Genomic DNA, 26522 nt, shown 5'->3' on the forward strand with positions numbered 1-26522 from the left:
CATCTCCACAGGTCTGAGCACTGGAACCCAAAAGCCAGGTGCTGTAGCCGTGGTAGTAACCAACTGTTGACCACTGGGGACCAGGCACACAGGAGGATGTGTAACACACCCTGGCTAGAGGATTACACAGGGTCAGAGCTAACCTGGGAGGCCTCATTTCTCACTGATGACATCTGCCATGCTTTCCCCTCTGTTTGCACAGGAGTACAGGACTCTCCAAGGAGCAGATCTCTGGGAAACACCAAGCCCTCGGGTTTGCATCTTCGGCATCTGCTCGTTTGTGGGGCAACTTGGCTCCTGGTATTCTGGCATTTTCATTCCACAACACTAGCAAGCGAGCGCTCATGACTAACTCCAGAACTGCCAGGGGGCAGTGCAATTGTTAATTACTTTAACTATTCACATTGTTAAATTATTAAGACTTGCGAGGCAACATTTATCATTCCACTTCCTCTGCGAAGAACCAAACGCTCCCTCCAGAATAGCCTCCCCCTCGTCCCCATTGGTTGACACCATTGCTTTACAAAATACGTTTGTGAAATCAGTGGAGAATGTTGCTTTAAAACTAACAGAGCGCACTCTAGGGCATGAAGCGGTTAAATGCGATGCCAGTACGGTTCATGCAGCATGTATTTTTGTTGGGATCATTCCTTCCACAGTGAAAAGTTTAACTCTAAAGTCTTTGCTTTGGGAAACTACCCAATGCACAGAGTGGATGGGGAATTCTCGCCAAGATTCCCCCAAAAAACAGGAACGTAAACCCTGCGCCTTCCTGGATTTCGAAGAGTGCTCCGAACGACCTAACGCTAAGGCTAGAATTTCAAAAGAGCTCAGTTCCTCTTAAGGCACCCAAATGGAGCTGTCAGATTTTGAAAAACACTGCTCCCCACCCCACCAGCAGGTTCCTCTAGCTAGTCAGCCACTTAGCAATCAGGCCAGTTATTTTCGGAACTTAACTTTGGGTTCCTATTGTTAAAAATATTGCCCTATAAGCGCTGCCCACATGAGGAGAAGGAGCCTACAATTAGTTGCTTAAGATAATACAAAATACGATGGCCACTGTGACGTCCTAATATGTGAAGGTTACACAGTGCAGCATCTCCTGGATATCTGTTCACAGAGGTTGAAAGCCAACCACTCTGCACAGGCCCAGTACGGCGTCTGCCTCACCTCTTCTAGGCCGGAGCACAGGGCTGACGGTTTGCTCTACTGTAGCAGACACAGTGCTCTATACATCTCTAAGGGGATCTCGCAAGCACTCAGCAGGTGAGTTTGTAAACACTTTTTATTTAAGGCCACATAATGCCTTAAAAGCACATAATGCTTTTCTTTACTGCAGGGCTGCTTAGCACTAGTGTACGCTGGGCTTTTCAATGAGATGTAAAGGAGTTTGGTGCCCAACGCTACTGAGTTTCAATGGGCTTTTTCTTCCTTCTTCCCTTAGAAACCCCCTCCCCTTGATCCTAGAGCAAACAGTCTCACACAGAGCGTATAGGCCAAACACCCGAGAGCCCCGCCAGCCCCCTCCACGTCCCTCTTACCATGCACTGCTGGTGCTAAGAGCATTGTGAAGAGCAGCAGCTGTGATGACCACATGACTGTGGAATATAACTTGAAGGTACCGCGGCAATGAGCGTTTCCAAGTAAAACGAAGTAAGCGTCCTCCTGTTGCCTCGTCCAGCGCTCCTCCGGTAGATCTTCAATTCACATCCAAAAGGAATGGGGAAAAAGCCAACCAAAAATAATAGTCATAAAAATATAAAAGTCCTACAACCAATATCCAGAATCGACACCTACAGACAAAAGGGGGGGAAAAAAAACGGAGGTCAGTGACAAAAACAGGTGATGACAGAAATAGTGCATGGCAATCAAGACAGCAGGTTTAAATACAAATAGGGACTCCCTTAACACAGTTGTTTTCAGCCTGTGATGCCCAGACCCCTCTGGGCCTGCAGACCACATCTAAAGGGTTTCCAAGAGACTTAGCCTGAAAACTGACTGAACAGAATTCAAATATACACAGGCAACAGATTCCCAAAGGAGTCTGCGCCTCCATTTGAGATATTTTGGGGTCCCACAAATGAAACGTGTTGAGAACCACTCCCCTCGCAGGCCTTTCTTAGCTGTGTGGCGGGAACACACAACGTACCCTTTGCAGAGGGCAGCACACAAGCCTGGGCATGACTTATGGCCCACTTGCTCTTCCAAGCAGGGCTTCAGAGGAGGTAGGGGGTGGCCAGCACTCACAGGGGCCTTCTGCACTGTGATCGTTAACCACAAGGCCCCACTTCTCCACTCCAACACCTGCCGCACAGGTCAAAACACAAGCACCGATGCATTCTCAAGTGACTGCACATGCGACACCAGTCAGGGCCTGGGCTCGACCGAGCCTTTCAGCACATACCTGCCCCATCCCCCAAGTAGCGCCACAAGGCGCTGGGACTCAGCTGCTCATCTGAGGCACCATGCCCTCTCTGCTCCAGAGCACACAGCAGTTGGAATCAGCGTTGGGTCCCCATTGCCAAACCAGGCCGAGATTTGACCCAGCAGCTATGGGATGGGAAGGAGATATGGAGCCTTCCAAACTCCTGTTGCAGTGAGTTCCAGCAACTCCTTCCACCAATTTTAATCCATACCCCAAATGAGTAGTTGTGGGGATGTCTACACAGCAGGCAGTTATTTTGAAATAATGTCGAAATACTGTGAAGCTGGAGGACTTCTTACCCCAACTCCTGTAACCCTCATTGTGCGAGGAGTAAGGGATGTCGGAGGAAGAATTCTGTATTTAGAAATAAGTGCTGTGTAGACGCTCCCAATTTTGAAATACATTACACAAGTGACATAGCTCAATTTGCGTGGCTTATTTCAAGTTAAACCCTGCTATGTAGATGCACCCTTGGGGACCTACTGAAATAGTCTGGTCTGCGCTGTTCTCTTATACGGGTAGGACCTCCCAGGTTCAGCATCTCTGGGACCCGAGTGATCCCAAATCATGGAGTTTGCTGGACCAGCAGAAGTCAAGGTTCCCCTCCCGGCTGTTGGCCCTGATCCCAGGTTCCATCCCTGATCACTGGGCTCTGCTCCCAGCCCCAGTTCCTCCAGCCCTGCCAGGACTGCTTTCCCCGGCACCAGCCAGCCCGACCTGCACTCCAGAACCTGGCCTGTTGGGGTGATCTGGTCCAGCAGGATGTTGCTGGACTAGAAAGTCCTGGATTTTAGAGGTTCAACCTGCATAGGAAAGTGTAGGAAAACCGCAATCTGTGTTTGCATGGAAAAAGACCCCTTACTCACAAGAAAGAGGTCAACTAACCACCATATTCTGTCCCCGTAAAGAGAGAGAGAACATGGTGAAACAAACCTTGAAGAAAACAACCACTATGGAATGAAACCCACAGGAAAGTTTAAGCTTAAAATGGATGGTACGACTTCAGTGGCGATTTCTGCTTAAAACCAATTTGTAAAAATATGATCCACTGTAAAATCCATCTACATGTTTTGTTAGTCTTTAAAGTGCTACCATACTATTTGTTGTTGTTTAAGTACATCTTGTAAAATATATTGACCACTTTGTTCTCCAGTCCCAAAACTCTGTAGCCTTCACAGCACTGGTTTAATTAAAAATCTCTTCAAAATCTGTAATCAGCCCAGACTAGTCTTCTCTGAGCAATGCTTGCTGTTCTTGCCAATTCTGGTTCTTACACAAAACCCAGTGTGAGCCAAAAACATATGAAAAAGCTTGTTGCATGCCACTGCTATCTGGGTATAGTTCTGAACCTTGGACATAACAATGTTCCCTTTGTGTTGCCCTTCAGTCCTTGCTAAATCAAACCGCGCATTGTTTGGGTTTATGCTCTGCATAACCGAGGATCACTGCTTCCGACAAAAAAATATGTTCTGGTATCACAGTTCAGTCTGAGCAATTACCGATGCCCCTCCCTCAGTTGCCATTTGCTCACTCAGCTGAATGGTAGCATTTGTTTTTCAAAGCTTTCACCCAACCTTGCAGCTGGGATAACTGGAAGCCCAAGGCAGTCAAGTGACTTGTTTAGGATCACATTTCTAGTGATCATCTGTGTTCACATCAAACCTCAGCATCATGCAAGGCTTTGCTCTTCTAACCACTAGTCAGCATGCCCACTTAGAGTGTGCTAAGCCTGGTTTCCAAAATGGAACAAAATGACTGAGTGTGTTAAATTATATAGCCTGAATACAATGAACATCTGTCGAGGAAAAAGGAAACTGTTACTGGTCAAGGCTTTTGGTGGCAAGGAGAGGGTGTTTAGAAGAAATCACTCCATAAAAGCATTATAAGACTCAGAAAGAGGCTCGCAATCTAAAAAATTCCCTCTGCTGGATTCTCTGGAGGTAATATCGGGCCAAAGACAACGAGAGCCACTATGAATGGTCCAGCTTAGAACATTTCATTTCCTGATGGCAAGCAAGGGCCATGCCTCCAATGCAAACAAAGGAAAAGCTACATTTGGCCTACAGGGAACTAGATTTGAACCTTCAAGCTAAGGTATGCCTCATTCATTTACAGGGTGGCTGTGCTGAACACTGACCTTTCTGGCTACAGGGATACTGTCATCAGCACCACATCCTGAGCTGCTGTCAAGGATCGTGCTGAAGTGATTTACTCACCAGCAGCTACTAAAGTACACCTCATCAAAACAGAGCTGAGGGAAAAGCAGAGACCCAGAGGAAAGGAAGACGTTAAGCATTAGAATTGTACTGTAAGATACTTGTCAAGATGATTGTTCTTTAAAAGACTTTATGGAGACAATGACGCATGCAACACCTAACAAGTCCATTCTTCAGTGCTTTATGTCAGCCAGAACACAAAGCAGCCCTTGTGCTAGTTTAATGACATTAGTCTAAGAGAGGGGAAAAAAATAAGGAAATTGACAAGATCCAGTCAATGCCTAGAGGAGCTGAATTCAAAGCAGAAGTACAGAAGCACAAATAATACATGTTCACTCTAGTGCACTGAGTCACTAAATGTGCCAATGTCTTGGACCACGAGCGATGGTTAACACTGGTGCAAACTGAGTGTAAAACACGAGCACGCTAGTTTGGCGACGCTGCACAACCAGTCAGGTGTGTACGGGGTAAAAGAACACACAAAGAGCAAGAATGAGGGCCTATTATCAATCACTAAAATTTAAAAAAGGAAATTTTATGTGCAGTTTAATGTAGAGGTGGTTGTTATGCCTGCAGATGCGCATGGCTATCATTTCATAGTTATGGGAGAAACACACTCAAATTAAGCACAAGCAAACGTCTTTGGAAGGGCTCAGCAGTAACTTGATTTGTTAGGGGCTTTTTTCTAAGTTCTTCACTGGCACTAACGCTAGTCAGCCAGCCAGATAGTAAGATACTACCTGCCTAATAGTTTTAAACAAACAAAGCAGCACAGCTTTGTATTCTTTAATAGGAAAACTGCCCTGCATCTTTTATCTCTGTCTTTTGTAAAAGTTGCTTACTTAGTAAGAAATAACCTCAATGCTTTATGCAGATATTGATTAAATTTACCGTTTGCAAGAAAAAATGCCTGCAAGTAATTAACCCGTTGATACTAGTGATTACAGGACTATCTAGAACTATGAGGCATGCAGGTCTCCCTTCTCAACATCTGTCATTTAACAAGAAGCTACTTCAGGAAATATTTTCATAATTTCAGTCAGCATAGAGGAGAGATAGAATGGATAATGCAGTAAAACGGAAAATATACCTCTTAGAAAATACCTAAATTACCCACAATATTGAAGCTGTTACCTGTTATAGATTGTTAAAAACCAAAAGAATTGTAAACATCTACTGTAGGGGTCTCCCACGCACACCCTACCTGTTTTGTACATTTCTTTCCTCTCCAACAGTGTGTTTCTCTTTCCCTCACCAATCAGTTTCAAGTCGTTTTCACTCTCCGGGGTTCCTACACTAACACCACACTGCAATGTGTAGGTTGTAAATATTGCAGGGAGATGGTTATTTCTTAAAAAAAAAAACTCTTTCCACTGGAATTTTTAATAATTTCTGAGGTTTTGTTACAGGAGATTGGTCTGAAAACTTACATCTGGCGGCGAGTTTGACCTGCCATTGTCTCTCGCCAGGTTTCTCTCCAAACCACACAAACAAGGAAATGCAGACTTTTCACAGCACTGCCTCCATTTTTCAAACAGGAAAAAAAAATTGAAATATTTCCACCTGCTCAGCTAGACAGCTCCTCTTTTCTCATGTGGATCCCAATTCGGCTGCCTCAGGCCTCTAAGCACAGTTGCCTGCTGGCTTCTCTCATTTTGCACATATTAGCCCCGCAAGAGAGCCTGGACTGCCCCGAATCCCAGCCTCGGTGCAACAGGAACGAGGTTTGAAAAAGCCGGGTGCTTCCCTGCACAGCACACTAGTGCACCACAAGCAGAGTGTCCCACATGGACACCCCCACAGCACACTCGCACGGCTGGAGCATATTGTTCGTGCCCTGGCATTTCAACAGCAGAACATCAAAGTGCACTACCAGACTCTTACTGGCCTGGCGCTGTAACTACGTGGGATGCTACTGCATGAGAGGCTGGTCTGGTGTACATTCACCCCCCGGCTTCTAGCACACTCATGCTGGATGTAGACAAACTAATTCTCCAGCCCCAGTTCAAACCTACATCCCTAAATGGGAGGCAGGAAACGTTGACTGGCATATCCCAGGTCTTCCACCAATAAAGCAGCACACTTGCTCAGAAAGCTTGGGTGCCATTCACTTGTTATACAGTCTGTTATTTAAATACACTACATCCATCCCTGTGCTCCTCCTCTAGGCATGGTGCAGCATCTCTCAATACATATTTTTAAAGATGTGCAGTAGGCAAAAATGGTGAAACATCTAAAATACCAGGTGATCAAGGAAGCTCAAATATCTCTACAAATCTGTTTACATTCCCTTGTGATGAGTAGCCCAAAGAGCCTGGAACTGTTGTAGCATCAAACACAGTCCCGCAAACCACCTGTTGAACCCATTATTTTAAACAACAAACCCTTTCGACCTAGTAATTGTTTTACAGCAAAACAACACACAAGGTCACAATCAAATGTGAACAGAGTGAATTTGTTTCGGATTTAGCAAGCTCTTGACAAGCAAACACAAAGACAGGCCAGCCAACTCCACTGGGTTTTCTCCCTGTAGGCTACATTTAAGGGTTGGGTTTCTTAACATCAAAAGGGGAATTTAAGCAATCTACAAGTTTACTTATTCCCTGAATCCAGGTTTGTGGCTCAAAGCAGGGTGGTGGTTTCATATAAAACCAGAATGCTGTGTGCATCAGAAATTGGTTTGGTTCTAAGCGTCTGTCTATGCCGCAGTAGGGAAGTGTAACTCCCAGCTTGGGTAGACACACACACAAGCTCTGCTCACCCCAGGGTGATGCCGGCAGGCGGAACCAAACCTGGGACTTCTGGAGCTCAGAGCCTGAGCCTCTCCCACTTGAGCCAAAAGCCGGCTGGCTGAGAGCTAAGGCTGTAGAGCAAACTTGTTCCTTCACTCTGTTAAAGGCCCAAGTGCCCTTCATGGGTGTGTGAGTTATATGAACACTGCGCCACTCCTCAGGATGGCACGGGTTGTGCCAGGTCTGCCAGCCAGGTGCCAGGAGGGGCACGGGCTCCTCCCCACCCCCTTTCTGAGCATTTCATCCCCAAAGGGAGGAAGTGCCAAGCAGACCTGCTCCACGGAGAACACTACGATCAACCTTTCCATGTCTAATGCGGGGAGGCGGGGCAGAACAGGTGCTCTTACCCATCCGCCCCCCCTGGCCTGGGCCAGACACAGAGTGCGCTGACTCTAGTCACATCCAGCCAAGAAACCAAACACATCAATGAATCTCTGAGGAGGCCGGCAGTGTGAACCTCCCTCAGTGTGCATGTCAGCCACTGCATCTGTGTGATTGTTACGCGCAGGGGTCAATGGCTCAAGCCCCAGCCAGGCAGCGACCGGAGTATTAGGAGACTTCAGCTCTCACGGCATCCGCCATCACTAGAAGGTTAGCTGCAGCTCTGCATGTCCTCACCCTGCTGTGACCTCAGTTCAGACTTGCCTCTCCATTCATTCCCCTCATTAATAGTTCTCAGTTTGTTTTACAGAGGCTGATCGGTTGCACTGACCTTTTGTGTACATGCAGGACCCTGGCCACATCAACGCATTTTTGAGCTCCAATCATGATCCTTCCCAAAGGGATAATAAATAACTCAGATACTGCTTTCTCTGAGCCAAGAGAATGTAATTGTCTCACTCTTTATACTGCTGCTTTATCATGAAGAAAGAGTTTACCCACAATTAATTGGTTTTACTTTAAAAATATACTGACAGATCAATGCTAAAACAATTGTGAACCTGTGAAAAAGGGCATGTGTGTGTGTGTGCACTACTATCTGTGCATAAACTTTATAGGTAAATGAGATCTTACAAATTGCATGTGGGTAACAATTTGTAAGGAGAAAGTTTTAAAGGAAAAGGTAAGTTTGATAGTCTTTCCAATCTGTTGTGATGTAATAAATGTCTATTACTGTTTAGTAGCAAATTGGGTTTTAATGACCATTGCTATTTTGGGCTGGAAGGTGACATGTAGTTTCAGTCTAAAACAGATTTATGTTTTACACCAGGATGATTTTCTTGCAAACTCTCCTTGAGTTAACCTCTTCACACCCCACAAGACATTTAATATAATTTTATTTCTAATAGACTGCAAGCCAATAGCACCATATTTGCCACCCTGATGTTTTCAGTGAGAAATAAAATCAATGAGGTCTGTGCTGAAGATAAGTATAAGTGATTACTTAAGTGTATCTGGCTTGAAAAACATTAGGAGGGTTATATTAGTCAGCCAAATGACACAAATTAAGAAGTAGCATTGATAGGAATAAAACCAAAACATTCCTGACCTTGCCTAGTTGAGGGTATCTTATTAGCTCTTCTGTGGACGTTCCTACAAACCAGGAATTTATGAGTGGGAAAAACGGAGACCTAGACATTTACGTTCCCTTCTTAATGCAAGTGGCCAGGGTGAAGGGTCTCCGCATTAGAAAGATGCCTGGTCTCCGGTTCTTGACACTGAATACCCAAAGTCAGCGGACCAGCCGGAGAGGAGGGCATGTGTGGGAAAGAAGAGAACTAGTGAGAAAAAACAAAGCGGCGTTTCAATGCAGCCAGACTGGGAGGAGCAGCTGAATAAAGCAACATCGCTGCAGTGTTAAATAAAGAAATAAGGGCGGGAATACAGAAAGAAATTTCTGGGTCAGAGGGAAAAAAAAAAAAACCACACAAATATGGAGACCCATAACTATTGCATAGGACAGTTCCAGGCAATTAAATAAGCAGGAATAAGAAATAGGGCGAAGGTGGCTACCACACACACAGCTCCCCTAACGCAAAAGCTAGTGAGACACGAACAAACAGGCTATTTGCTACATTACACACCCGGGTTTCCCCAAGTTATAACTGACATGAAGCATGGTCCCTCCGGTACTGGAAACAACAAATATTTCTCTATTATTTTTTTCGTTGTGTAGGCACATTGATTATTTGCATCCCAGAGGTGTCCAGAGGCCATCGCCCACCCCAAGGCTCCGTGGTGCTAGGCGCTGTCTGTATCCACAACAAGAGAGGATTCCTATCCCAAAATGCTTACAATATCATTGGACAAGACAGGCAAAGGTGGCGGAAGAGCCCGTTATCCCTCTTTTGCAAAGGGGCACCAAAGTCCCTTGCCAGTGAGGCTATGATTCTCAAACTTGGGTGTCTAATGTTAACCTTGAAATGCAGGCACCTCAAGAGCATTGCGTTCAGCTGCTGGGGGTTCAGCCCTCTGGAAAATCCGCCCATCTATTCCAGTAACTCCATATGGCTATGTCTAGACTGCAGGCTTCTTTCGAAAGAGGCTCTTTCGAAAGCATCTTTCGAAAGAGCCTCTTTCGAAAGATCGCGTCTAGACTGCAGGCGGATCTTTGAAAGAGCAATCCGCTTTTTTGAAAGAGAGCACCCAGCGAGTCTGGATGCTCTCTTTCGAGGAAGCCCTATTTACATTGAAGAACGCCTTCTTTCGAAAGAAGAACTTTCGAAAGAAGGCGTTCTTCCTCGTGAAACGAGGTTTACCACCATCGAAAGAAAAGCCGCGTTCTTTCGAAATAATTTCGAAAGAACGCGGCTTGAGTCTGGACGCAGGGGAAGTTTTTTCGGGAAAAGGCTACTTTTCCCGAAAAAAACCCTGAGTCTGGACACAGCCTATGGGCTGAGAAGTCCAACTTCAGCCACTGCTTTCAAGGTCTGGCCTGCTTATGTTCCAAGTATGGAAAGAAACCATGGCTATATTTTAAGTGACTATGAGAGGGCAGGGTTCTTTTACAAACAGTGCAGTCCGTAACGCACACTACAGACACAGACAACACCCGATGCTTTGTTCACAAGGTGCTTCAGAAATGTTTCTTCTCCCCACCCCAACATAAAGCTGTTCCACTAGGCTTTCCCTGCTATCAAGACACAGGACATAAAGGAGCAGACATCTCACATTCCCAGCTCCAGGCTTCTCCGCCACTTGTCTCTCTTCTAGCTGGTGCTTAAGCTATTGCCCCATCAATCTACCCTCACTTCCTAAGGGCACAGAGTGATGAGTCAGTCTTAGCTACTCACAGTCTGTCACAAAGACCCAAGAGCTGCAACCAGCAGTCGTCATATACCCAAAACACTGCTAGGACTACCACCACAGGGCTCAATCCCATAGGCCATCCTGGATGCCATAAAACCCATCAGCAGTGCCCGCAAGACGGACCCTTCAGTCCTTACTCCTTCAAGGTCAGAGACCACTGGAGAATTTGGCTCATGCTACACAACCACCTTTTAAGGAATCTGCCCAAACAACCAAGTTGTTCAGGTATCCTGGGATAATCCAGGATAAATCCTCCGGCAGGATGGACAAACATCAATGATTTTTTTTAAATTTAATTCAGATGTTTCTGTTAAAATGCTTTTTGCGGGGAAAAAAAACGTATGTAAAGATGTATTTTAATTAAAACTATCACAGCTTACAGATATCTCATAATGAAATAGGAGTTATGAATTCTAATTCTAATTCCTGTCATGTTTAAGAAAAGTTTCATAAACAAGTTCCAGTAGTTCGTGATTAGGGACTCAGTCTGATGGGAATCCAGAGGCTTCTGTCTAGATTATTTAGGTTCATTTTTCTATCTACCTGATAGGACTCTGTGCTCAGTCTACAAGGTACCATCAAATATACTTAGTTTTGTAGTTTTCAAACTGTGGGTTTGTGTCTCCAGAGCTAACATGCTTGTTAACAACAACAATACTGCTTGTTTTGTTAACATATTATATGTTTGCTGTTGAAGAAAACAAATTGAGAACACAATGTTATTGTTTTGGTTAAGTAAAACAATTTCAATGTCTTTCTGGGGATGTTCTCCTAATACAGCATGGCAAGAAACTGTTCCAAATATTAATGATTAACTGGTTGAATTGGAGATGGCTCACCTCCCAACGACTTCATAAATAGCTTACCATTGGTAAATGAAATAACCAAGCAATCGTTCATTTTCTGATATCGCTGTAAAACTAATCTGAAAAGATTTAAAAATAAATCACTGTTTAAAAATGTATAGCATGTACCTTCTAAAAATGAAACCTACAGCTATCTCTGAGTCGCCAAGAAAACGTAGCAAGGTCATCACCACCACCAAGAATGCACTGTAGAAAAGCATGATTAAATCAAGTCTTCCTGACTAGTGATTCAGACCTGGATTTAAATCAAATCCAGCCTGATCCGTTGGTCTCCAAATCAGACTGTAACCTCACGGACTGTACCTTCTTTGCTGTTGTGCCACACAATTCTCCAGTGCCTTTCATTTGGAACAATCACAAAGTGCTTGACAGCCACAGCAGCCACTGCCCTAAAAGGACAGAGCCACCTTTTTCTGGGTCTCACAAGGCAGACATCAGGTAACAGAAATAGTGCACTAAAAAAAGGAAAGTAGTAAGCCAAGTCCAGGATTTCCAACGGAAAGTACAAGGAGAATTTAGGGACACAGAACTCATTAACCAACTGGAATTGCACTAGAAGCTCTAGGCTTTAAACCCTACCCCTGCAAAACACAATGCAGTATTTTTAACAAACATACACTGGGGCTTTAAGTGAATGATTTTAAAAGATAAAGCACCTTTGCTTTTAATGCAAAACAACTAACCATTTCAAGCAAGTGTCCATTTCAAAGGACACTAACTTCCTAAACAATAAAACGTTTGGGTGGGCAAAAGGCTAAAATATAATTAATTCCCTGAGTGCTTTCTTGCAGAAATTAATTGCTAGGACAATCAGGACAAGCATACTTTTAAAGAAGAGAACTGGTCTTGGGTGGCTGAATAAGGAATGTGATATACTTTCTCTATTTTTCATGCCTCATAGCCAGAATATGGGTACTAAGCAGCCAAAAGAGGGAAAAAAACACCGATTTTGAAATTAGCCAATCTAAGATGTGCTTGCCTGGATAAGCCTCAAATTAAACACATTCCTTAATGGCCCATTATAGAGTATCAGTCACTAAAAGATCCAAGGGGAATTGAAGGCTGTCCCTACCAAGGGAGGATATCTAAGGTTACAAGCAGGTGATGCAATATTTCTGCACTAACATTTTAAAAAAGAGACTTCACAGAAGACAAAACAAGTATATTTTTCTTCCATATTTTTTATTTATTTAGCTTCTATTTATTAAGCTTCTATATGTATTTTGGATCATTCTTCTAACTACGTATGTGAAGAAAGCTGAATTGCCCGGAGAGCACAATCACATTTTATGCGTATGTTTCTCTCTCCCGCTCTCTCTATATTTAAGCAAAGTTGGAATGTTTTCAGCAGACACTTTTCCAGTGTTGCATTTACAGAAACACTGTATATCTTTATCGAACACATTTATTGTACTATGCTTTTCTCTCCCTCCTTGAAGAGCATTCTGTACAGTGGTCCTCCAAAAAATTAAGTGTGCTCACACATTTGTGCACTATGAGTTGCCCCAGTGAAATCAGTGGGATGAATCAAACTCCGATTTCCAAGGGACCTGGTGGACTTGAGCCATCGATCTCCCACTGAAATTCGCACGGCACGAAATTCTCTGATGGGGGCCACTGTGAGTGACTATACTCACATTTACACACTCAACTGCAGTGTATAAAACTGAAGGAATTTTACAAAAGTTTGAAAATTTCAGGGGCATTTGGCAATTAATATGCCAGTATCTGTGAAAATAAACCAATGTTCTAGATCTAAAAAGCCAAACTCCAAGCAGGCATCTAATGGAGAGAGATCATTCAGTTAGGTGCTGGTAACAACACTGTGCATGAGAATGAAATGGAGTGCAAAGTTAGAATGGCTCTTTAGAAGGTGGTTTGGCTATTTTGTCCTCCCGCTAACAGGACTTGTTTATCTTCTGCCTTAATACATTCATGGAATTACTAAACTATGTCTAATCTTACAAGGAAAACGAAGTTCCTGATTTTATCCACCATCCAGTAACATAATCAAGCAGAAATAACATATCCCACAGCTTGGGGGGAGGAGGGGGAGAAGGTCACTTCTGGATACTATGTTTGATTCTAGGGAAGTGAATCAGCATCTGTATTGGGGTGTTAAAGGGTAACTGGTTAACTGGCAAGCACTGCCTTACCAGCATGCTTACCAGCTAACTAGTTAACCAGCAGGGCAGCAAGGACAACCCACCTACCCAATGCAGTACAGCCAGCAGGACCTTGGCCAGCTGGCCGGAGCAGTCATCCCGTCCACCCACAGAGAGCCAGGGTGCAGAAGCCATCTGCCAGGCAGGCTGGCCAAACTCCAGCTGGTTAACTGGTTAAATGATTGCGGTTAAATTGTTGAACCAGTTAAGTTCTTTCCTGCCTATTTACATCCCCGACCTGTGTCCCCTTTACAGTAGAATCATGTGTTTGATGTATGGATGTTCTGCTGCTGTGTTCTGTAAGATAGCTCACCAAATGGTGGTCTGCATATAACACTGTTTTGTAAGATGAGTGGGTAGGCAGAGAAGTCCCCTTATACGGAGGGACACTAAATTCATTTTTCAGACACCGCACGGGTGAGAATTTCAAAAGCATTCAGTACTAGCCTACCTCTGCTCCCACTGATGTCGAAGGCACCACAACCAATGATCAATGAACAGAGTTAGAGCAACACTCTTTTGAAAACTAAACCCTAAACAGAGTGGGCATGAAGCTAAAGCTCTGGCTGTAGGATCGGAGCTGCAAAAGGAACGATTAGAAAAGTAACATTTCACCCCGTCATTTGAAACACAAATCAATTCAGGACAGGCAATAAAAGGTAATTGCTGTAAATATTAAGATCACTCCTTTGCCCGCTCTCCAGGAGGGAGATTTGCGTAGAACACTAGGCTTCACAAGTAACCACAACTGGCAAATTGTGCAGCCCGATCTATCATGTCATTGTTTAGAGCATGGCTCCAGCCAGGAAGTGAGCAAAATCTGATGTAACAGGGCCAACTGTTGGCTCAAAATCTGACATCAAGACCCTTGCACCCACCACTTAGCTTACATTTACAGCAATCTCTCTCTGTCGCATGCCGATGCATGAAGAGACCCCAAGCACGTGATAAATAAATTGAAGAGGAGAAGCCCATTTCAATTCAAGGAAGGTTGAGATCTCTAGCCGATCTACGTTTGCCACAAAACAGCAACAGCAACAAAAGAACGGAAGATTTCCAACATTCATTTTCTGTTGAGGAACATTCTCCAGATCAGCCTGTTCAGCTCTGCTTCTGGTCAGAGTCACTCCCAGGGCTATGTTTTGTCATTCCATCTCTCCCCCGACCCAGCTGTCAATGACTACCTTCCATACTCAGTGCTCCCTCTCCCCCAGCTGAGCGTACAGTGCAACTGGAATTCACTTTTGGTTATTCAAATTCATGATTATACCGTGCATGAATCAAGGGGGCAAACGCCCCGCCAAAGAGTGTCTCCTAATTGCACAAGAGCAGCAGCAAGCTTTTTGAACGTGGACTCAAGCCCCAGGAGCAGCCTGTCAGTTTGAGACGAGGCTCAGAAAACTGTAGCGACGCAAAGCCAATGATGCACCACATCCTGGTACAGCTCCTAGGTGTGATTTAAATTGCTGTTGTTTTTATAAAATACAGCGGTCACCCTTAAAGACAGTCTACTGTCATTGCAACTAATGTTAACATGGCCTAGGGACAAACAGGGATCATCATAAATACCATGATCACGTTCTCTAGTTATCAGAAGCAAAATCGAAAAGTCTTTTAGGATGACCAGTGTAGCGAGAGCTCATCTGTACAAATCCAGCAATTCTGTACACAGGTCTTGGCAATTCCAAGGGGAATCCATCTGAAAATCACTGTGGATTGCACATACCTGAATTCTATCTCCGTGGTATAAAGCAGATCTATGTTATAGCAATAGAGAGAAGCAAAATCAATATTATTCACCACCAATATTGATAAACCTCTAACCAAGGGACCTGTGATATAAAAATCTACTCATTCTTCAGCAGTTCTAACCTGTTCTTATGTCTAGCATGTATTGCCTTTCCACCTTATTCTCTCCAGCTTCTGAGAGAGGTTTTGTTCCCCCTTAAAAAAAATCAAATTGAAATTGAGATGAACACCACTAATAGAAAATACTTTTAATACCTCTAAAATCATGTATTACTTAGGAAACTGCACAGAAACCTCACCTGAACATTGCTGCTTGTCATGTGTGTCAAAATACTATATGCTAAGAATAAAAAAGGATTTAATTTATTCTTCTGAAGCGTTATCAGGATGAAAACTTAATTATGACAACTTGAGATAACTGCACAAGGTGATGTTCAGCAGTGTACCGGTGTACCCGTACTTTGATTGACAGACAATTGTTCTTCCTGAAAACATGAGTGTGTATACAAAATAAAACAGCAAAAAGTGTCTTAAATGATCATTAAATGAAGGCATCAATACATTCCTCAGATATTAAGTAAGGTCTGATTGTTGACCTCTGCTGCATTCTTCTCCAATTTACTAATGCAACCCCTGAATACCCAGCCAACAGAAAACTGCATCACCAGCTTATTTTGGAACAGGTGTTTAACCCCAAAGGACCAAATAAGTTAGTCCTAAAAGCTACTGGAGATTACCCTTATCTGTAAATTACCATACACATTCAGGCCCTATTAGCTGCAACTGTGCACAATGGCTAGCTTACTACATGAAATTGACAGGTGAGATTATTAGATATTTTAGAAATATCAGATGGGGAGCCATGCAAGTCTAGCTGCAAAAAAAAAACAAGGAACCCTGTGGCACCTTAGAGACTTTTGTGGGTAAAAACCACTTATCTGATCAAGTGGCTTTTACCCACGAAAGTTTATGCCCTAATAAATCTGCTGGTCTCTAAGGTGCCTCAGAACTCATGTTTATAGATTTTAGAACCACACAAGGAGCTACAAATGAGCATTAGTTGACCACAGAAGTCAACCTGTTTACTTCTCTGCCATTTTGGTCTTCTCGTCTCCTCTGAGCTCAGCCATGTTTGAAGTTATGCTAACCCCTATTATCCCTCTCCTGGGCCTCTGGTGGATGCATGCTCTGAAACCAGGCTGGTGGCAAGGAAAGAGCTAGGCTAGAAGCTGTTGCTAAAATAATAAATACTAGCTACATAATTACCACGGTCAGAGAAGACTGAACAAAAAGACCAGCACAGAACTGCAGGATTTGACGACTGCTGTCAGCAGTGTCAGATGCTTTTGAACTACAGACCTGAGTTCCAGGAGGCTAAGAGAAAGGATGAGAAGGTGAAAGGTGAGTTGTAATTGTGTCCTGATTGTACAGAGTAATATCCCGATGCCCCACCACCTACAATGCCACCATTATGATCCAGCAGTGTCACACCAAGGACAGGCAAAAGGCTTTCTTTTTGCTTTTTTGTTTTTTGTTTTTTTACAATGTTTTTTTTTTCAACTATGCAAATATTGCCCCCAAAATATTGCTCAAAATTTTCAATTTTTTAAAATGATTTTTTTTCCAGTTCCTATCAGACAGAATTGGAACACAATTTTTGCTTCATTTCTCCTATTCCCTCCCTCCCTCTTTCTTTTCCAGAAGAAAAAAAATTTGGTGGGACCAACGTTTTGTTCAGAGTCCATTGTGACAGATAGCTGGCTCTTAGCAATTGATCTAGCACTCCTGTTACTGCTATGCAGTGCTTTTCATGTGCTGCACTGGTGCACAACCTACTTCCCATGGGCCCATTGCAAGTTCTATGTGCGGCCCTCAAGACATTTAGTTCACCAATGCTCAGGCGTAGGGTTGCAAGATTCTGCCGGTTTCCATCCATGTTGTTTTTTTCATACCGGTGTTACTAAAACGACACACACACAAAACAAGGGCAGGTGAAGTGAGGTGGGTGCTGGTAGCACACAACATTGACCGTGAGAGCCGTGTGCTCCCTCAGCAGCCAAACAAAATGCTGCTACGGTTCAATCGGCACTGCCCACACATTCTAGGTACACAGGAGCAGTTAGCAAAACGTCCCTAGTCCAGGAGACCATCTTGGTTTCTGCATTTAAATGAATGGAGATGCTCCTGTTTTTCACTGGAGTGAGTAAGAGGAGAAACAGCCACTCTGTGTTCTTTTATATCTAGTTACAAGAGATATTGAACACCTCAAAAGATGATGACATCACCCTTATGGCTTTAGGCACAGGAAGTCCTGCATGTGCAGGAAGACTAACACATGAGTACACAAAGCCTCATTGCTCCAAATTTAATATCTTAGAGTTGTTAGTCCCTTAAATTCCTGAAGAGTCCAAAGACAGCTGCCTCCTGAGAAGAGTCTGTAATCAGGACGATATTTTTCACCAAATGAAGACAATGTCATTGTGGCATTTAGGAATGTTAGAGGACACCTACAGCACTCTGGCAGGCATTGCGCATCACTTTTAAAGACACACTGGTCTAACACTCGCTAACCTTTTCCCCCAGAAAAATTCAGATGCTAAAGGTATCCTTTACAAAAAGTGCCTTACCATTAACACTCACTGTTTTTATCTGCATCCAGGAAGATGTAGTGCCACAAGGACTAAATAGAAAAGAAACTATAAATCTTTGTCAGACTCTTAAAAATGAACACTGAGTACAACTAGCTCGGAGTACTGTACTTCACGTCTCTCCGAGTTGATGTACCCATTACAGTACTTCTGTGACACATTTTAATCATTGTTGTTAATGGCTCCCCCAATTTATTTTATCCCCTTTCTGCGCTAATGATATGTGCTTAAAATCCCATGATTCACATACATTTCTTCACGAACAGAATGCAGCAATCTTTTGGACCACGACCCATAATAAATGCTTCAGCCTTACTCAATGACACATGAAGGAATGTCAGATATTTCTTGGTGTATGGCAGCTTTGCTCAGAATTTACAATTAGCGCATAGCCAAAGGACAGTTACTTCAATTTTTTTCTGTTTTCTAGATGGTTTTAATTTCCTTGACAGGATGTAAATATTCCCTTTTCTTACTGTAAGAATTGTTAAAAAAAATTGCTAAAGCTGCAAATGTGGCATGACCTGATTGGTTAGTTACGATTTAATGGGCATATAAGATAGTAGTTTGCTAATTTAATAAGAAATTTTATATTTTTGGACGGCGTGATATAAATTAATCTTAGAATCATAAACCTCTAGAACTGGAAGGGACCTTGAGAGGTCAACAAGTCCAGTCCCCTGCCCTCAAGGCAGGAACAAGCACCATCTAGATCATCCCTGAGAGATGTCTATCCAACCTGCTCTTAAATATCTCCAGTGATGGAGACTCCACAACCTCCCTAGGCAATTTATCCAGTGTTTAACCACCCTGACAGGTAGGAAGTTTTTCCTAATGTCCAACCTAAACTTGCTGCAATTGAAGCCCATTGCTTCTTGTCCTATCCTCAGAGGTTAAGGAGAATAACTTTTCTCCTTCATCCTTGTAACATCTTTCTAGACCATCACTGCTTCTAGAAAACGGAAGAGTGGAATCTATGTATCCCCTAAGCCCAAAACGGGAGTCAATAGTTAATCCCCGCCATAGCACGACTGCGTTCTAGATGCCTTTATCTAATAAGCAACATGTACTGCTGCAGCGCACAGCTCAAGATAGATGCATGGGACCAACAGGGCATTGAAAACAATGTGAAAAAGGGCCGTACACCTGTATGAAGCAGTGAATGGTACAGAGAAGGGAAAAGTGGAACCCTTCATCATCCTAAAGGCCCAGGGGGCAGGCTATGAATTTTAAAGTCACTAAATTCAGAACTCTTCAAGGGGATTGCTTTTCTCCGACCAGTCACCGTTAGACTGTAGAACTCAGTGTCACAAGACCAAGAGCCTCACAGTATTTGAGAAGTGAAATAAAAATGAATATTAAAATACATCAGAGATGTGTAACACACTGAGATATTGAGAGGCATGTCCCCTGCGCACAGCTCATCTGCCAAGTGATGGGCTTCCTTCTCTGATGCAGGGGGGAACTGCTGGTGGCTCTTGGAGGTAGGGGCGTAAAGGGTTAACCACTAACCTGGTAAGCATCATCTTTGCTGGGGGATGCTTACTGGGTAAGCGGCTAACTGGTGGCCCAGCCACTCACAGGATCCCGGTTAACGATTAAAGTTAACAGTTAACCGGTTAACTTTTGGAGGGAAGCTTTTGGACCGAATGGAAACATGGCCTGACCCAGCTGTGCAATTCCTGTTTTTAAAGCTCTGTCTGAACAGGCTATACTACGGTGCAAGACAATCAGAAGGACACGCATATCTGTGACACCACCTCGCTGACAGCATAAGCCAACCACACAGTCACCATTTTTCACCGGCTCACCAAAGATTTGCAGCAGAACTAGTTGAAAACATTCCAACTTCTTGGTCTTCTGATCAGAACACTCACTTTTTTTGAGAAACTTTTAACTAAAAAATGTGTCTCTTCGTAGTCGGCTCTAGTTTTGCTGCTGCTACTAGTTCTGTGCAGTAGAATTGATAGCATGAACACAAAACCAGCACCACAGTGTGTCCTGCCTCTGTAGGTTGGGTAGGCTGCAGGAGCAGCATAGCACGTCAGTCTTTGGACTCAGGCTGTCTAAGCCCAGACACACAGGGAAAAGACATTGATGGATCTCTGCAATACCAAAGCTACCTTCCGGCTGTTACCTGCACCCCCAGTTGATTTCAACCATCTGGGTTTTGCTATGGGTGGTAAATTTCCTTACAAACAAAGTTGTTCTCTGACTGCTCCATCCCCTGTACAGACTTGGACCCTGCTGCGTTACTGGATACCTTCTGGGCTTTTGGCCTGTGGAGGCTTTTGGTATGATGAAGTATTCCATCACTCTAAGCACAAGGAGGCCTATTTCGGGGTTTTATCCTGACAATGATTAGGCAGTGCATAGACCCATCAAACAAAGCAATACAATCCATGGGGGATTTCCTCCTTGCTTTCAGCAGACAAACTATAAGCCATATGGAGAGTTGGCAGAGGAGAGAGGACAGATGTCTGGAGACATTATAGTTCCTCTGCTAACCGCTTGTGGGTTTGTTCATCAAGATTTGATTATCTTTTGTTCCATTTAATGTTTATTTTTTACTTTCTTTGCAGCTTTTTGAGTAGGAGGGACACAGCTAATAATTCTTTATTCTAGCTCTCAAAACATGCAAGCTACAAGAGAAAAGGTCCTTGGCCGGAAATAAAGACAACTAGACAGGACAGGAGGAAGAGAACAAGATGATGTCAGGACAGCGGAAGACAAGTTGACATTTACACAGCAAGTACCTGGGGCTGCTCTAGCACAAGGACATGGTTGGATAAAGTGTAATGACAAAGATACAAGTGAACCTACCCCTTTAGTTTTCAGAATCATAGGGTTGAAAGAGACCTCAGGAGTCATCGAGTCCAGCCCCCTGCCCAAAGCAGGACCAACCCCAACTCAATCATCCCAGCCAGGGCTTTGTCAAGCCAGGACTTAAAAACCTCTAGGGATGGTGATTCTGCCACCTGTGGAACCTAGTGACTAGAGACGTCAGGCTGGGTAGCCCTTGATTTATACACACACCCTCAGATGTCAGGCATTGCTCTGTAGAAAGAGGAAGAATGGCTCAGCACAAGGTATCATGTTTCCATGGGGTTTCATACACCTGTAATTTCCTTTTCATTCCCCCTGACCTGTGTGGACCGCCCTGCCCCCCCCCCCCACCCCCCCGCCACCCCCATGGCATTCAGGTGATGGGTGCAAAGTGCTGAGGAAACGTGGGTGCTACGAAGGGCAGTGGTGGTGGTGCTGTGCTTCTTGAGGAGTTCCTTGGTCACACTGTTTTTTGCCACGTGTCTGGTTTTGCCTCGGCATTCCCATTCCCTCCACAGGAGCCAGGCAGACACTAGCATGTGGAGCTGCAGCCTCAGAATTGTGCCCAGGGCTGGAAAGAGAGTCCAAGCGGGAATGCAGCTTTCAGCTGGCCATGCAGCCCAACAAGCCCTTGGAAATGCACTGGCCTCACCCAGCTCCACTTAATCTGCAGCCCACCAGCCATCCAGCTGTCCCTGGATCCTGAGGGAGGTGAACACTTCATGAACTGAGCAGAAGAGGACTTAGTGAGAGCTGGAAGGAGCTCTCACATACTTTTTCCCCATGGCCAGTAGCTATTCCTGGCTGGGTTTGGAGGGAAGATCTCAATGCCCTTTGCAACTGTGAGATCTTAGCTACTGGCCCACTGACAGAGGAGGTGCCACTGCTGGTGACATTTTCAGCAGAAAGGGAGCATCATGCATCATTGCTCCACTGGGAACACACCTATCAACACTTCCATCCATTCAGGTTTTGAAAGCCAGAGATCTCGCTGCAGGCCAGGTAGCCTGGGAGGGTGAGGATGTGACCCCCCAGAACCTTTTTCACAGGAGACAGTCTTTATCCACTCAGGAGGAGCACTAGTGTATCTGGAACTGAGCAAGTCCTAGAAGGCAGCAGAGGCCTTACTCTGCAGAGTTTAGCATCCGCAAGCGTAAGTACGAAGGGCAGTGCCACTTGCCAACTGTGTATAGGGCTAGGAGGAGGAGCGACTGTGTAGCTCTCAGAATATAACCCTGATTACCTGCCTATGCCATCTGATTGTTTGGTGTCTGATACAACAGCGTTCCACCAACACTCGCATCTCTGCGTCTCTTTCGCAATGTCACAGCAGCACTGGCCATGCAGAGAGGAGCCCGCATCATGGGCCAACTGTCAAACCCCACTGCCACGCAAACCTTCTTGCAGCACAGAACCGCTGCTGGTTCCCACGGCTAGGCAGAACGCGGTAGCAGAGGTGGAAGGGAGGTATAGTAAGAGAGTAAATACTCCTCTCTCATTTCCCTGCCACTAACATGAAACTCTAAGAGGCAAAGACTGGCCTAGGTGAACTGTGTTTATATACCAGGAGGCAATCTTCCTTTAATGTGGAAACCTAACTCTATAAATAGTGAAAGAAACAGATCCGCTGAAACATGTGCTAACTTTGTACAACGCCTGCACCTTTCCATCTTACCCCGACTGCAAGCCTGCCAAGCCAGTAAACAAGCACAGGGACAGTCCCAAGTTCTTGACACAAGAGTGTTTTAAAATAGTCGCTTCTCAGAGGTGAAGAGCTGGTAACAGCAAAACAGACGAGTTGGTAATGAGCTGCTCGCAAGAGCTTTATCCCCACAAGGAATAGATCTGCTGGTTCTAAATTCTATGCCTGCAGATAATGATGAAACTTATAACCCCTGGGTGGACTGACCAACAGTAAACAGCGTTGTTGGGGAATTTAAAAAAAAAGTTATGTAACTTCCAAGGGAACATCACCAAGCCAGCAACATATTTCATTGATATGGACTGAAGCACCCCTCTCTTGCCAGAATTACGATAAAACACGTACAGGGATGAATCAAATAACTAGTTTCCCCGATGATTTGGAAAGGTGTTCTATTCCACAGGATGCCTACGTCATCATTTCTCTGGTCTCCGCGTCTCAGAACAGCGTGGCAGATGCACACCAGTCAAACACACACGAAGGTTGAAATAATTAAGGATCCAATGCTCAGTTTCAGTACTCTGCACCAGATACAGATCAAAAGTGCATTTAAGCCAACTTCATTCCCTTCCGGTCCTTGGTCTTTGAGCCATGTCCCACGCCATATAACACAGAACAACCTGAAAGCTTCCCTCAGTATTCTCAGCCCCAAGTATTCAAAAACTACTAGTCTGGCCTCACAAATCTCTGGATTTTAAAAAGAAATATTTATACTGGGATGTTTGTCTTTAACGTGTGAGTTTGTGTATTTTATATTTTAAGTAGGGAAGTAAAGGGTTCATCGGTTGATGGGTAAGCTTTGCCTTACCGGCACTTTTACCAGGATAACTGGTTCACTGGTGTCCAGCCTGTGCAGCCGGGCCCACCATGCCACAGACAGCCAATTAACCAGTTCAACATATTTTAACCAGGTAACATTGTAGACGGGATTTTACATCCCTACTTTGAAGTAGAGATCATCATGCAATCGCTTCATTCCACAAACTGGGGCTTTAAGGAAAACACCAAATATCACCATACCTGTGATACAATGGCAAGAGTTGGCAGATCCCTCCCCTAGTTCCACCTGATGGCAAGCTGGTTCTGGCCCTAATATAAAAGGAAGCTGAAGTCACAGGATGAATTACCAACTGCTGTGCAGGATACCTAAATATTTCATTATGCCAAAATAATATACAGAGGCAGAGCTATTTGAATCACAGAATAAAAATATCCAACTGCAATCGATGGGTGTGGCAGCAATCCCAAGATCTGTACATTCCGACATTAATTTCATATGGAATAAAGGAAAGCACTTTGAATCATAAACGACATTTTAACGAGAGCCTGATTTTCAGAGCTTCTGAACTCCTCGGTGCAAGACCACACTCCTCCGCATGGTAAGCATGCAGGAACACCCGCTGAGAGTGACGCAACCATAATGCTTGGCAGGAGCTTTTGCAATAACGAACCTGCTCATCTCTGGCTCTAATAGGGGGGCGGGGAGGGGGGCGGGAAGAAACCCAAGGACTAGTCCAGAATAAGCCATTCCTCCTGCTGACCAACTCCAGCACCATGTCACCTTCATGGCTGAACTGACCCCATTGTGCACTTTTCCAAACTGGGCGAGAGGGGTCGTCTCTCTCGATCTTCCCCCGTCAACGTTTCTGCAGAAGAGCTGTGAAACTGACGGCTTTGAACAAAGGGATCCTTCACAATGATCAGGAAGCCTTTAGAAAAGCCTGATGTGAAATGTCATGTTTTATATTATCTCCCAAGCCTCGAAAAAGAAAGAAGTTGATGTCAAACCCACTGTTTTGTTTCTCCTTCGGCACAGAGAGAGACTCGGTGCCGTTGCCTCCTTTCACAAAGATACATTTGTTGAGACAGAGAATATGAAAAAATGAAGCTTTGAAACAATTGTTTTATTTTAATTACAAGGGTTTCATGCAGCACACAGGCTAACGAGGCCAGACTGAAAGGTGCCCATCACTGATTAGTTTCCATTGAAATCCACAGGGCTGCTGAAGGAGTCAGTGTTTCGTAAGACAAGGAGGGGTTGCGGAATCTGGCCCAACATGCTCCCGTAGCAGTTACAGGTGTTCATCTCTGTGGTGCTTATCTGTTTATTTTTAATAAGAAAACCCCTGGACTGCTTACAGAGGGGCTTTGATCCCAATACAGAAAGCACTTCAGTGTGTGCTTAATTTTAAGATGGTGCTTATGTCACCCTGACTAACGTTTTGCTGAATCGGGGCCCTGCCATAATACCAACTAACCTGCCACGTATGGGGGCTGCTCCAGCAGGCGAAGGCCGCACCAGCCTGGCCAAGCGGCCCGTTATCCAGACTGAACGGAGCAGCCTGCCTCACAGTGCAAAATGGCTTCTCCCTTGGGGAGGCACAAGGGCAGCCGGCGGTTTCGCGCCAAGCAGGCATGACAGATCAGAGTGCAGTGAGTGGACAAGGAGCCATGGCCGCACAAAAGGGTGGGTGGTGTGTGCCTGGGACATCCATCATGGCCACTCTGAGTTGTCAAAAGCTACGTCCGTGGAGAATACATGGCACACTGTGTGCTGATAGCCGCCTCGCCCGAACCCAGCAGCACACACTGTGCACTCAGTTGCAGCACGCGGCCAGCCAAAGGGTCGCGATCCAATACATCTCTACTTCGTACCATATCCCCCTCAAACTGTATCCCCAATGAGCTGTGCCGCGTGGAGCGACACGCTCCACAGCAGAGGGAGGAGGAAAGTCGGAGTCGGGGGGCAGGGAGAAGAGGCAGGCGAGCAGGAGAAGCACAGGAATGTGACGTGTACATGACATGGGAGTGGCTCTATCCCGCACTGCTCTGCCTCACACTGTCTGCATGCAGCCTGCTGGCAGGCATGAACTGCCCATCAACGTGCTTTCATGTGGCCTTTGAAACTGACAAAGTGTTTGAGCAACCGCCCAGCCCCCCCGGACCATTCCTGCATGCCTGTGAGAGGCGGAGCCACAACCCCGCCTGCCGCCGCTTCATGGGGACAAGCCCCGAGACACTTACAGAAGTGACGGCTTGGAGCCACGGGCTGTCCCGCCAAACCGCTCCGGGAGCACGTCCTCATTTCCCCCCTGCAGGCCCGCAGGAGAACACCCAGGGGCACAGAGCCAGGCCGACACACAGGGCTAGGAACCCAGCCCTTGATCTTGGCTCACGCCTGCTTGCCTCTCTGCTGCGCTCCCCTGCCCCAGACATTTTAATGTTGGCAGCTCGTGAGATTCAGTCAGGCAGCAAAGATTCATGGGATAATCTTAACTGTCACGATTCATTATCTGCAGATAATCAGGATCTTTTAATGTATACTTATTGCTCCTCCCTCCCCGCCACCCATCACACCCAACCTGGCCCCTCTGCTGAGCTGGCTCTCAGGCCGGAGGGCGAGATACTGTCCGTAGCACTAGAGAAGCTCGGAGAGCACCGGCCAGGCCGAGAGCAGGGCCCTCGGCTCACGACCAAGTTCAGAACCGGTCGGTGACCCTGGCAAAGCTTGCCCAGCTCAATGCAGGGACTCGCACATGCAATGCTCAGCCTTAAATCAGATGGGAACATGAACGCTGGGCTTGGGACCCCACCAACTGTGGCAGTGACTGGCCTCAGGACCTCAGCAACGTCCAGCCCGTACGCGCATGGGGGCATTCAGCTCCATCTGCAGTAGGGAAGTGAAGGTTTAACCAGCTAACAGGTTAACCAATATACCTCATCCTTAAAGGCTTTTAACCCAATAGGTGAGACATTCAGGTTAAGGTTAATTGGTGGGGCTGGAGGGGCTTCACGCCTGCTGCGGGCAGGGGCTGCTCCAGTCTCAGAGGGGCCCTGCCAAAGGCCTGTGCACCCCACAATATGTTTAACTGGTTAGCCACTTA

At 45.2% G+C, this 26522-nt stretch overlaps 1 protein-coding gene across 17 annotated transcripts in view; it reads right to left on the reverse strand.

Moving 5' to 3' along the window:
* ADGRL3 (adhesion G protein-coupled receptor L3) overlaps window positions 1–26522 on the reverse strand; it is a 630261-nt gene that overhangs the window by 402869 nt on the left and 200870 nt on the right. For all 17 annotated transcript variants that reach the window (XM_089778190.1, XM_089778189.1, XM_075929233.2 and 14 more), the window contains one exon: window positions 1542–1793. In XM_089778190.1, coding sequence (XP_089634316.1) covers window positions 1542–1596 — 55 coding nt within the window. In that variant the 5' untranslated portion in view covers window positions 1597–1793. The remainder of the gene's footprint in view (window positions 1–1541; window positions 1794–26522) is intronic.

This window comes from Pelodiscus sinensis, chromosome 4 (genome assembly GCF_052426305.1).
Source record: "Pelodiscus sinensis isolate ZL-2025 chromosome 4, ASM5242630v1, whole genome shotgun sequence".
NCBI lineage: Eukaryota > Metazoa > Chordata > Testudines > Trionychidae > Pelodiscus > Pelodiscus sinensis.